The following is a 13,485-nucleotide window of genomic DNA, read 5'->3' on the forward strand; positions in this document are numbered from 1 at the left end:
TTGCACATTTTTAAAAAAAAAACCTTTAATTTCAATAATTTAACCATGTCTTTTCAAGGGGCTAATATTACGTCTGAACAATAGTAGCATATTGTTAACAAATGTTTAATGATCATATGTTTGGTTAGACAGTCAAACTCTTCGAGAAAACTAAAAACAATTCGTAAGACAAATCTTTAGAAATTCTTCTCACAGTAACACAATCTCTATCGAGTCAAAAAGCTAATTTACAACAATGTAGTGTTTATGCACCGCTCCTAAACCTAACCTCAAGAATTCCTCACAAATTACGGGTTATCCAAACCGCAAAAAAAAAAAAAAAGTATTTCTATGCTCAACATAATCAACAATGCAGCAAAGTGTTAAGTAAAATGGCACTACTATAACCACTATTTCTTAAATACAGGTCCTGCTTCTCAAATATGTGAGAGTGAAGCATCGTCAAAACTCAAAATTATGCTCGGTGGAAGCTCTCTGTGGTTAAATATCCTATTACTCTTTTCCAATTAAGCTCATCGTAGGGGAAAAAAACAAAGATTTTGTTTTTTGCTACATTGTTAAGTTCAAGAGAATCAAAACATATTTTGCCTTCATACAAGACCATGAGGCCTCTCTGCTCCAAACAGTCCATGCTAGTTTACAGAACGAGTTTTTTGGCTTACAGTGACTGACAGAACAGCATTCAAAATACAGCACTGAAGTTCTCAAGGGTTAAATAAAAAGGGCGCTTCCACAATAATGGCAAGGTTTTGGTAAACGGCACAGAGAGTTTTCTGGCAAACTAAATATTTATTGAATTAGAAGCATTGATATGAAATCAGCGTGGCTTCCTTCAATCAACGCAAGCATAAAAGACACAAAACATAAGTTTTATAAACCGATTCACCAGAATGTTGGACTGAACTTGAGATAGGACACTGTATATTTGTTGGATGTATGATGAAATGTGCCTACTCTCACACAGTGACCCGATATGAAGGCAAGGCAGTAAGACAGATCTGAACACACTCCAAGGCCCGACAGTATGCAAAAGTGGTGCGTTTTAATATTTCCCCAAGTCCAATCATGGCCTGGATGGATTTAAATATTCAAACTGAAGCGATGCAAAAACCCCATCCACCCCGGAGCAAGTCAAAGCCCGTATAACAAGCTATCTATGGTTAAAATGATAGAGGAGGCACTAAGGATACATCTGTTAATGAAGGAGAGGAGGAATAAGGCTAACATGTTATATCTGGTTACCAACCCAAAAGCAGGAGCATATTTTGGGATCCAAAATGTGTTTGGGATTTCAGGAAGCAGGTAAACCGTGAGAGTCTCTAATGTGAAGCTAGTAGGTGAGCCTGGAGGCCTTCATGTTGTAGCAGGGCCTGTCGGTCAGACCTCCCTGACCTCCAGAGAACAGCGACAAGCCTTCGGTCTTCTCCAGAACCACCTCCAGCTCCTGGAAATCCTGTAGCCGTGCCACATCTTTATCCTGCCAAAGGAACATAAACACATTTAGACAGATGTAGTGTTGAATGATCTGGAAGTAGTGTCCATTGTTCTGTTGTTTTTGAGATCGCAAATGAGAGATGATGCCATTCGATATGGCAGCACAGACGTTCCCATGATGCAGTAAGGTTGTCCAGGGTTGTACCCATCGCTATCTGGTATAAACACTAAGAACTAAACTACACCGGTGTCTGCAGTTGGATATGATGAAATGCACAACATGGCCAAAAGCATAAAGGCGTTTGCTTGTCCAATTTCAGCCATTATTATAATGTTGGCCACTCTTTTTGAAGCTAGAACTGCCTCTACTACTCAATGTTAAAAAGCACTGTTTGGCTTTACTATCTCAACAAACTTTGGCTGTAGATTTAGACAAGCTTAAACAAGAGAGGATTTTGCTCAACCAAACAGAATGTCACTTTTACGAAGCATCACGATGGCCCTTCAAGCGAACTAAACCAAGAGGAATGGATCCAAATCATCATTCCTTCACCAATAGCAAGAAATATGCATTTGCACAGGAAGATTCGTCTTTGTATTCATTCAAGTGCAAGATCAAACAACAACACGACTTGCAAAACTCTCAAACATGTAGGAAACTATGTTGTCATGCCTAACAATACTCTTAATATTTTCAAATTCAGCTTAACTACAAGCGTTTTATCGATTTTAGATGGTTACGACATAATACAAATATTAAGGACACACATTTTCAGTTAAACATTTTTTTTTGTCAAATCTATTAAGTTCCACCCTTCCGCTTAAAGATATTGTTCATGACTTGTAAATTAAAGGGGTCATGACATGAGAGATCAATTTTGCTTTGATCTTTTGCCATATATAAGAGGTCTTTGTACCATTAAAACATCCTGTAAGTTTCACAGCTTAAAACATCCTCCTCATTATAACAAAGCATTTATTGAATCAAGCTCAAAAGTGGTTTTGATATTGAGGATTAGTCTCATCACATGGGTAAATACATTTGCACATGACCGCCTCCAGAGCAAGACATCGACGCATAGTTACACATCATCACACCATAGGCCCCGCCCACTGGCATTCAGTCGCTTAACGGCTGACACTTTACTAAACTGGATGTGAGCGTCACGTCAAAAGCAAATAAAACCCATTATAATCACTGACGCTGTCTACACTGGATACAGTATACGGATGCACGTCGACAACAGGACAAAGAGAAGAGTGAAGGTATGTTCGCTTTGACGCGTCCAGTTTAAACAGCTTGTTAGTGTCTTCAGAAGGATTCCAGCGTTAGGAACAAGTGGATGGGTTTTTTAATGGCGTCCCAGATCGTGTCGCATTTTGTTTTGTAAAAGAGGCTCATAATGGAGAGTTCGCAAAGAATCTGACCGCAGCTGCATCACAAACCGTAAATAAATTATTTCATAATGCATTGTCTGTAAATGAGGGTTTTATATGGATAATGTTTTCTAAACACTTAATCGCGTGCAATAGCGAGTGACCATTGATACCGTTTCCTATGCAATGACGTCAGCCAATCATAACAGTGGCCGTTTACTGACAAGCCGTAAAGGAGCCGCCCCTTAAAAACAGATCATTTCAGACAGAGGGGCAGAATGTAGGGCTGCACAATTTGGCCAGAAATGTTGTGATTATATGTTTTAATAATTGATATTTTCAAACATTAAATCATCAAGCTTTTATTTTGGCAGGCTTAGGTCAAACTGGTCATCTACCGCTTATGTAGATCGTTCCAAATCAGTCATTTATAAAGATCCATCGCTGTTAGGATACTCCCTTAGAAGGCGGTCAGCTGTGAGGACCACACACATCAGATCCGGGCGAGTTGACTAAGCTGTTAATAGGCTCAGGCCTCCTCACCTTTCTGAGCATAGTGTTGGGCAGCTTGCGGATCTTCTCCACGTGCTCTGCGCTGATGTCTAACTCGCGGCAGCAGACGCGGAGGAGGGCGCGATACGTCAGCTCCTGCCTGTCCAGCTCCACCTCGATGAAGTCGTTCTCTCTGACATTGGTGTTCTGGATGCGGACCTTCAGGACGAGCTCTGGGAAGAGACAGCAAGATTGTGACTCGAGGCATCTTTGTGAATTCCTCAAACCAGTCTGTTTGGTGCATGTGCATTTAAAGAAAGCGTGTGCAAACCTGTTTGTGGAGATCTGCTGCCTTCAATTTATGTTGGAATGAGTGAAAGTCAATATGTATAAGAACATCTGCTAAAATCCATCAGATTTAAGTGTATGACCGAGCAGCCAAGATTTACGGTAAAATAGATGCAAACAAATAAATTCAGATGTACTTATATATAGATACTGTTAAAAAGTTTGGGGTCGGTAAATTTTTTTAAAATGTTTTTGAGAGTCTCTTGTTCACCAAGGCTGCATTTATTTGATAAAAAATACAGTAAAAACAGCAATATTGTAAAATATTATTACAACTTAAAATAACTGTTTTCTATTCAAATATCTTTTTGAAATGTAATTTATTCCTGTGATGCGAAGCTGAATTTTCAGCATCATAACGCCAGTCTTTAGTGTCACATGATCCTTCAGAAATCGTTCTAATTTGATGATCAAGAAAAATGTCTGATTATTATGAATGTTTAAAGGTGCTATATGTATGTTTTAGCGGCCTCTATCGGTGATGTTTCAGATTGCAACCAATTTTTACAAGAGCGCTCGTGGCGTGCTCGAACACAAGAGCGAGCACTCATGGTACCGGCCACACTGAGACTTTCAACACACCGGAGAAAGCATCACACAACATGCTGGAAACTCATGTAAACTCCCACTGCAACGTTACAATAATAGGCTACTTTTATCAGCTTGACGTTGAACTAATGCTCCATGCTCGTACCATGATAACGTTACATTGACTGCATTTAGCCGACATGTGGTGTTATCTAGCATTAGGCATTTCACTAACTATTCGTGTATCTTTCACAATCAGCAATGTCAACATAGATGAATGTATGATAACAAAAACGGTTAGTGAACTAGACTGAACAATTTCAGTGTAACAGTAAGATCGTAGGAAGTAACATTACTGTACTGAATGTGTCTGGAAATGTGTATTATAAACAATATGATAGTAGTGGGACGAGTGACGTTAGACAGTAGATCTAGTACATAAAATAAAAGTTACATCCTAAAGCACCTACTTTTTGTTATCCTGGAACAGTCTTTTGTATTCATTTCATATCTCATGTATGTTGTAGTTTACCTTGCTATTTCATTACAGTTTACCATTATTTATTTCAGCATATCTGAAAACTTGTAATTTATCACAATAAAAATAGCGGAGGTCTCTCCATAATTCAAACGCTCTGCCGATGTTGATCCGTGTTTTCGTCCTAAGTCGATCCGATTCACGTTTGGCCTGACGAGCTTCAGCACATTTTTGTTTTGTTTTTTATATTTATGTGGAGTTTGTGTTGGAGTCTGTGTTGTGCTGGAGGCAGGTCGTTTTTAGGTGTTATCAGCCTCAAAAGGAGAGAGGCTCGGGAGTGCGCATGCACGTCACATCCGATGGCTTTCGCAGAAAATCCGACCCAGAGACTTCACATAGAAATAGGAATACTGGCCTTCAGAGGTAATAGCAAAACCCGACAAGTGGATCATTGTAATGTGTGATTACAACCTCTTCACACACAGGCAATAAAAAAAGGATTCATTTTAGAAGAAAAGTTACATAGAGCACCTTTAAAACAGTTGTGTTGCTTAATATTTTAGTGGAAACAGATACCTTTTTCAGCATTCTTCGGTGAATAGAAAGTTCAAAAGATAAGAATTTATTTAAAAAATATATATATATATATATTCCCTATTGAAATATATGCACTCTCTAACATTTATCTAGCTTTATACATGTTCTGCTATATTTATATGCATAAAATAAATAAATATATACACATTTATATGTAAATATATTTATATATAATTTGAACATAAAACATATGGTAGCAAACACGTTACTGTTTTCATTTTCATTATTTACTGTGTATCCTACACTGTGAATCTGCTTTCTTGCTACCTAGCAACCTGACCCTTCAGTGACTCTATCTGCAGAACTTTTTAATGTGGAGGTGAAAGCGGAGGTGTGTTGGGTCACGTGACGGGGCACGGTTCACTAGGGTTGGGCATCGTTTTGATTTGAACGATTCTGATTCCGATTCTTCCTTTCGATTTCGGTTCTTTTCGATTCTTGATTCCGATTCTTTGAGAGGTGGAGTTGAAACATGTCACAGGCTCATTTCACAGAGGAACATTTTATTTTGACCCAATAATGAGTTTTAGTTTTGGGAGCTCCAGCCCATGTGGGAGAAAATAAGGAATGCCTCTGCACCAGACCAAAAAAAAAACAGATTTATACATGCAGAACTTGCACCCTGGTCTGGACTCTCTGGACATGTATAAACAGTAATATTAGGACTGCTACTAGCGTGGGCAATTTGCATAACGCTACATTCATCTACGAGGGAAAAAAATAATTTCAGCAATGTTGTTGTTGTTCACCACCACAATTAGCAATTTGGTCAAGCGCTTTGTTACACTACAATCAATTACCTGATTGTGACGAGGTAACGTTACTAACGTTGGTTAGCGCAGGGTTGCCCGAGGAGGACGAGACAGTGGACCTCCACAGCATGTCGAACACGCTACACTACTTGTTAATTTTTACACCATGCAGGCATAGGAGTAATTTGCGGGTGGGACATGTCCCCACCACTTTTTGCCAGGGTTGATATTGTCCTCACCACTTTTTAAAACATCTCGCGGGACGAATGTACAAACACAAATTAATAAATCATCTTCAGTTTACTAGCAGAGCATTAATTTTGTTCTTTTGTTAAATAAAATGCGACCTAGCCCTAAAATGTGTTGTTTTTTTAATCAAGTGATGAAAGTTCTCGTTGCCGCTGCGATCAGTGGCGCGCCGCGGATACAGTGCTCTCTTATGGCTCCCGCACAGTCTTCTCTCGGACACGCGGTTCAATCCGTGGCGGAGACTCCAGTGAAATCACAAAACAAATTGCACACAAACGTTTCCCTGCTTGATATACAACCACTGATGGACATATTCGGTTTTGCGTTTGGAACCGATGATCGGAATCGAAAACAAACTTTCCAAACGATTCCAATGGCATCGTTATTTTTGAAACGGTTCCAAGTTGAAACCGGTTCTCGATGCCCAACCCTACGGTTCACAGACCAACAAGCTTCTTGACAAACCCACACTGTACCTTGAACGTTAACTGGAAAAGTGCTGGTGAAAAAGAAGGGCTGGAAGGCCGGCATGGAGCCCCCGAGCTGGGAGCAGTTGATCTGCTGCGGGATGGACGGCTGCCGGGTGACCGTGGCGTTGGGAACCTGCGTCTGGCTGCTGCTTCCGCCGGGAGAAGGAAGCGTGGGACACACTGGGCCGTTCTGTGCGATAGGATGAGCGTGTGTAAACTCGCAGTGGTTGGTGTGATGAGTCTCTGAGGAGAGCTCCATTGGCAGGCCGCCGTTGACCACGCCGTTCTGCTCCACCGTGGGGATGAAGGGTAACTCCTGCGGGCTCTGGCTGTCTGTGTAAAGGCTCTTGGGCTGCTGATGCTGAGGCGGGAGCTGCTGCTCTTGCGTCGGCGACAGGGTCGCTGGTTCTGACTCCAGGGGCTCTGGGTGACTGTTGGTGCCGTTTTGCTGTGCTATGCTCAGGTTATCTTTATCTATCTTGCTGTACAGGAAGGGTGGGTTGGAAAGATAGTTTGGAATGATTGGCAGCTCTGGTTCCTTCACCTCAGGCATGTCTTCCTCTTCCACTGGAGAAGGGGCGATAAACATGAATGTGAGTGCGTAAGGACATTAAAGGGCATTATGACTATACACGGAAGGTTTTCGGTTTTCATGTTAATATTTTAATATTTTTAAGAACAAATATATTACAAGAAATTAATAATTAAATGATACTGTAATGGCCGTTGATTGACAAATTGACGATATTAATATTTTGTCTAAATAACTGAAATAAAACAATCAAAACTAGTTGTAAAAGTGAATGTACTGGATGAAAAATTGTAATTCTTTTTGAAATTTGCTAAAGATTACATTTAATGATGCTATTAAATTATTAGTGTTTTTTAAGATTTAATTTAAGCAAGCTTTAAAAAAAACAGTGGAATAAGGAAGATTTTCTATTTTAATATGCATTTTTAGCGTTTTTAGGAGTTGATTATATAAAAAAATAGGGATGCAAAAAAGAAAATAGATAAACTATATTTTATATTTTAAATCATTAAAAAATAAAACACTAAAAACTATAATATAATATAATATAATATAATATATATATATAGTAGTCAACATTTGAAGTGGATCAAAACCTTTCATCAAAGTTATACATGAATTTTGAACAATACCTGTTCTCGCCTTAGGACAACTTTGGTGAACTTTTTTGATCCACTTCAAATGTTGACTATTATATGCATATATATTATATTTATATTTATAATCTAATGGCAATATAAAAATAATAATATTGAAAAATAAAAACTAAGATCAATAATTTTAAGTCCTACAAGTGAATTTCAGGCATCACAATATTATATGTAATATAATATTAATTAAATTAAATAATAAAAATGATACAAAATTCATTTTAAGATTTGCTAAATATTACATTTAATATTGTAAATAAATTAATAGTGTTTTTAAATATTAAATTTAAGTGAGCGTTATATGACGGCAAAGGTAATCTAAATGTAGAAATAGGGAAAATTTGCAAAATCAATAATCCAATATTGACCGATACATAATATTACTTATAAATAAATAATAATAATAATAATAACAATAAATGTAATATTAGTCGACAACTAATGTGGCACTGAAATATTATGCATCTTGGACAAAAAAAAAGTTAATTAAACCTTTCATTTAATTACCTAATTTTTCTTTAAAATAATTTATTAAAAAATATTTAATTTATTTAATTATTAAAAATTAATAAAAAATATTTAATTTATCATTTATTTAATTAAATCTACTGCAAATATATATATATATATAAATTCATACTAATGATCTCATATGAATTCACAAATTAAAATGACTTGCATTTGTATCAGTATTTACATGCAATACATGATTTCTATTTATACATGCTTGCTACGTTATCCTTTATATTCTAGTGTTCATATTCTAGTCAACAAAACACTTCGGCTAGATAATTCTTAACTGTAAATGTCTCGAATGAAATGTCTAAATGTCTTTGTATGACGGCTTTGAGAGTATCTGAGCATGTAATGCATCATGTCCTTTATCTCTAAAAAGCATACCTCCAAGCAGTCTTCTGATTTCAGGTTTGGAAGTGAGTTGAACAGCTAACTCCTCTTTCGCTGTTAGAACGTCTTTATCGGCTCCGGCGTTCAACAGATAGGCCACTATCTGTTTGTGGTTTCTTTTACAGGCCCAATGCAAACATGTCCTGGATGAACAGGGGACACCAGATTATCTACAACATGACTTTCCACAGCGAATCAGTCAAATGAGTTCTAATGCATTCAGGCGTGACTAAAACAAAGCAGTCAAGGCCTGGCATGAACGTCAGAACAAATCTTACACCTAAAGTCAGTTGATCAACGAATATCAGCAGTGAGAAAACAGAGAGCTTAACATGCTCCTAAAGACAAGCTCTCTTATTAAGCATTTCAGGAATGCTGCCAAGCTACATGACTTGAAAGGTAAGGGCTATATTATCTATAGCAATCAGAAACCATTACATTTGCATCAATCCTGCTCTACATGTTATATAGAGCTTTTCGCATTACATCATGACCCAGGGTTAATGCTTTTTAAACCCTGCTATGGCCACTTTTAAACCAGAGTTAAGCAACGTTGAATATATTGAACATTTAAGCAACATTAAATGATTTACAATGTAAAACAATCAGTTAAGAATGAAGGCATTTTTAACGGCTAACCTGCTGCGGAGCAGGTTTGATTCTGGGTTAGAGATCGCAAACCCAAATTGGACCAATCAGCTGTGAGGAAAGTGACATGTATCTGATGCATTAAAGCCGCAATCCCTGCATCTCTCACTCCATATTACAGCAGATTATGGGTATGTTTACATGACAATGATGTACTAAAAAAGGAAGTTTTTCTTTTGCGTTTTTGAAAAGTTTCGCGTACAGACGACAACATTGTCATAACGATCCCTGTTCTGACGGATCCATGAAAACGACTAAAAACGCTGTATTATTCGTCACTTTGTAAAGAAACACTACGCGCCTGTAGACTGAACATGTAATACGCATGCGCATGACATCACCGTTTTCACAAAGTCGCGTTTTTTGTAGTTTACAAGGAGACGATAACGGTATTGTTTTCAAAAATTTCAGGCCCCCAAAACATCATTGTCGTGTACATGAATGACCAAAACACATAAAAAGTTTTCTGCTTTTAGTTGAAAATTATGTTGTGTAAACGGCCCCTAAATGTTCTGTGTGATCGGCTGTTTGATAGTTAATCACTCACTAACTCTCAGTCAAATTGATAAATCAATTGACCAGGTTGAATTTGTATGGTTTTGTCAACTCTGAACCTCTCGGTTGATTAACCCAAACCTTGCTTACTCGAGGTTACCCAGGTTCCAAAACCGCAGACTGGAGTAAGATCAGTCAAACCCAGAGGATACATTATTACATACATTATATAGAAAATGTCCCATTTTCATTCAAAAACCTTTTGAATGCACATCTACGATACGAGAATAAAATAAGAAAAAATATAATTAGACAAAAATAACCTGCTGTCTGGAATACCCCCAGTGTTTGCACTTTACAAGGAAATGTCTTACTCGCTGTCTCTGCATGTTAAACTGAAAGTATTTTAACATTACATACTGCATTTTTCACAATCTCAAGTGTGAAAAGCCTGTATAAGGTAATGGTATCCCATGAATCTGACACTGGTGTCCTAGATCAATCTTTTAGATACCATGGACCCCCAAATATAATCATATTTGACCCCCTTCCTAAAATGTTAAAGTTACCATGAAATTAAAATGGACAAGTCATGTTTGTTTGTTTTTTAATAGAAAATTGCAGTGATTATTATAAATGATTTATCTGTGAACATTATCATTATTATTATTATTTTAAATTCAAATTAAATTCCTGGCCCCTCCTCTAACGTAACCACTGCCAGGTAACGTTATCAATTTTGGCCAGGAGCTCTCTTATCTTAACCTCTTAACCGTCTCCAGAGCGTCGGCGCACTGAAGCGTTTTTTTATTTATTTAGTTCAAATATACTATCAGATTTAATGTTATACCTTGACAAACTATACATCATTAAAAAGATATAAGACTCAAGATTCAGTATTTGACCACTATTGTATTCTGAGAAACTTATAGTGACAGTTATGTCTTAATTTGTGTCAGGAGTTATGAAATTAAAAAATGAGTCGTTACCTTTAATATGAATTATGAGCCTCAGCCGGTCTCATTCAGAAAAAAACTCCCGTGCGATCGTCATGACAGCGCTTGACAAAACAACGTCCCTCAGGGCTTTTAGCTCAAACATGTGCAGATTTGGAGAAATATTGATAGATTCTCATAGCTTTACATTAGACTTCTATAGACAGGAATAATATTTATTGAATTTATACCCAAATGCGTCGATGTAATCATTTTGAGCGCTGTATACTCTGTACTGTGTTATCAATTCATCCTGAAAGTGAGGGCGCTGTTTGAACAGAAGTCCATAATATATGGATCACATGAAGAAGAGCCATAATCATGTGACATTCAGGAAGTCCTGCCACAACAAAGCTATCCGAGATCGCTGTAAAGTGCAGATAAAGATGTTTTGAAGACAATAAACATGATTGCAATGATATTTGATTTACCTGTGTTCTTCGAGTCATGTCAGGTATTTTCATAATAATTGATTATATGTATAATGTAATGCTAATCGAGATAGACTTTCAAATTGTGCAGAATACAATAAAATAATATATTTTCTATCTGATTTTTTTATCTGAAGCCAAATCAGATTACAGAAAGTTATTTAAAACACTCGACTTGCGCTATAAAGTAAGTTTGGAGAACAAACATAGTTTTATTCTCATAAATTGTCGTGTATTGATGGTGTGCTAAGCTAACATGCTAGCTAGTACTGAGCACCTGCTACCTTACTTCGGTGTAATTTTTATGATTTTTTTCTAAATAAGAATGCTTACTGAAATGTTTCGTTTTTCAAAAAGGGCATTTGATACAGTTTCACTGTGAAGTGAGAACTTTTATAAAATAAATGAGGGATTGAAACAGTGTGAATTGCTAGTCGTTAGTGATTATAATGCAGACAAAAGAAAAGCATATTTAGAGCAATAAACTGGCTGGAGAGGTGTGAATATGTGCAGGGGAGACTGAGACTGAATGGGGCTCGTTTTTGCATCACAAAACAATAGAGGCAATAGACTGAATAGATGCTTATAAGAAAACAATAAACACCAGTCTAATCAAAATAAAGTCATATGACATGATCTTGAAAAACATTGAACTAAATACAGAGTTTTAGACTTATCATCTTCAAATTTTAAATATAACATGGCCAGACATGTGGCTTTAGCTGCAGTGCATTTCTAGATTGCTACAATGCCAACTTCAATTTTATTTTCATGAAGATGTTTCATAAAAATAAATGTATAATAACTTTACAAAACTTTGAAGCTATTTATAACTATTTTTTTCATTATGATAATAATTAATTCTACATTTACAATAAACTTCCAGGTGTCAGCTTTCAAATGAGATCTTACTTGTGCTTTTAGTACAAAGGGTTCATGAACTGTATCTGTTTCAGTTTGGGAATGCCATATCTGGGGATTTTTCAAAAATGGGCTTGAAGCTTAACAGGTTAAGAATAAAGGTGAATTGCACTCGAAGGAAAGGTTGATATAACTGTACACTAGTAAGTAAATAAAATAAGTGGTTTAGCCTGAGTCGGATCAGTGTTTATATACGCACCATCCGTTGATCTCATTCTGAGAGTTGACGTTGACTCCGCTCTCCACTAAAGTCTTCACCTCATCGATGTCTCCGATGGCACTGGCCTCTCTCAGACGCTCCTGCAGCTCTTTATCCAGCGATGTCGTTGACATTATTCAAGTCTTTATGGAAATAAAAGCTTCATACGAACTGACACACTGTGCTTTTGAGGCAGGATACAAAAATAGACACTCAACTTGCTCCGCCGTGGCTTAAACTGTTGCCTGTTCCGGATGATTTTCGACAGAGAAGCGGAAGGAGTGTGTTTGAAGTCTTTAGAATGAAATCAGATTAAAACGATACAGTATAATAAATCGGATTGTGTTCAAATAATCTTTTGCCGACTACTGCGATCCACTCATATCCGCTGCACCTCCCATGTTGGGGGCAATTTTCGGTGTAACACCTTCAGATCATGATCTTTGGTTCCGACTTACAATCGCCAGTAAACCATTCCAAAAAAACTAGAGTCTGAGGAAGACAAACATATAGTCAATAAACAGACTCACAACAGTGCACATTAACAGACTGATATTCTTTATTGATCATCTTCAATCGCATAAAAGAAGAGCAGCAATTAAATAATGTTAGTGTTTCAAGAAAATTCAAACAAATATTCTGCCTTGAAATGTGAGTTTACACATTTATTTTACTACAAGCATACACATATTCGCCATGTAAACTGGTAAATTTATATTACCCACCAATTTGATTAAAATAATGCATACATTTATGCATTTGGCATAAATGCATATTCAAAGCAACTCGCATTCAAGATACATTTTTATAGATTTAGATTAGCTTGCTTTTGAAGCATGGTGGTTTGGTTCAGCTGGATTTCACACACTTTCTCTCTCACACACACGCACACACACCAAGCAGTTACTATGGTTAGCATGGCAATTTTTTTTTGTAGTAGGCTATAATAAGGTGGTAAATAACAACACCGCATAAAAAATAAC

At 37.0% G+C, this 13,485-nt stretch overlaps 1 protein-coding gene across 1 annotated transcript; it reads right to left on the minus strand.

The window, feature by feature from the left end:
* Nucleotides 1-321: 321 nt before the first annotated feature.
* On the minus strand, nucleotides 322-12,915 carry ankrd40 (ankyrin repeat domain 40). Its single transcript, XM_056272263.1, has 5 exons — nucleotides 12,503-12,915; nucleotides 8,808-8,956; nucleotides 6,732-7,292; nucleotides 3,355-3,536; nucleotides 322-1,477 (listed from the first exon to the last, which is right to left on the minus strand). The coding sequence occupies exons 1-5, from the start codon at nucleotides 12,634-12,636 to the stop codon at nucleotides 1,331-1,333; spliced, it is 1,173 nt and encodes a 390-aa protein (XP_056128238.1). The 5' UTR covers nucleotides 12,637-12,915; the 3' UTR covers nucleotides 322-1,330.
* Nucleotides 12,916-13,485: the final 570 nt, after the last annotated feature.

Source organism: Rhinichthys klamathensis, unplaced genomic scaffold (assembly GCF_029890125.1).
Source record: "Rhinichthys klamathensis goyatoka isolate OS25496 unplaced genomic scaffold, OSU_Roscu_1.1 h1tg000015l_1, whole genome shotgun sequence".
NCBI classification, from domain to species: Eukaryota; Metazoa; Chordata; class Actinopteri; order Cypriniformes; family Leuciscidae; genus Rhinichthys; species Rhinichthys klamathensis.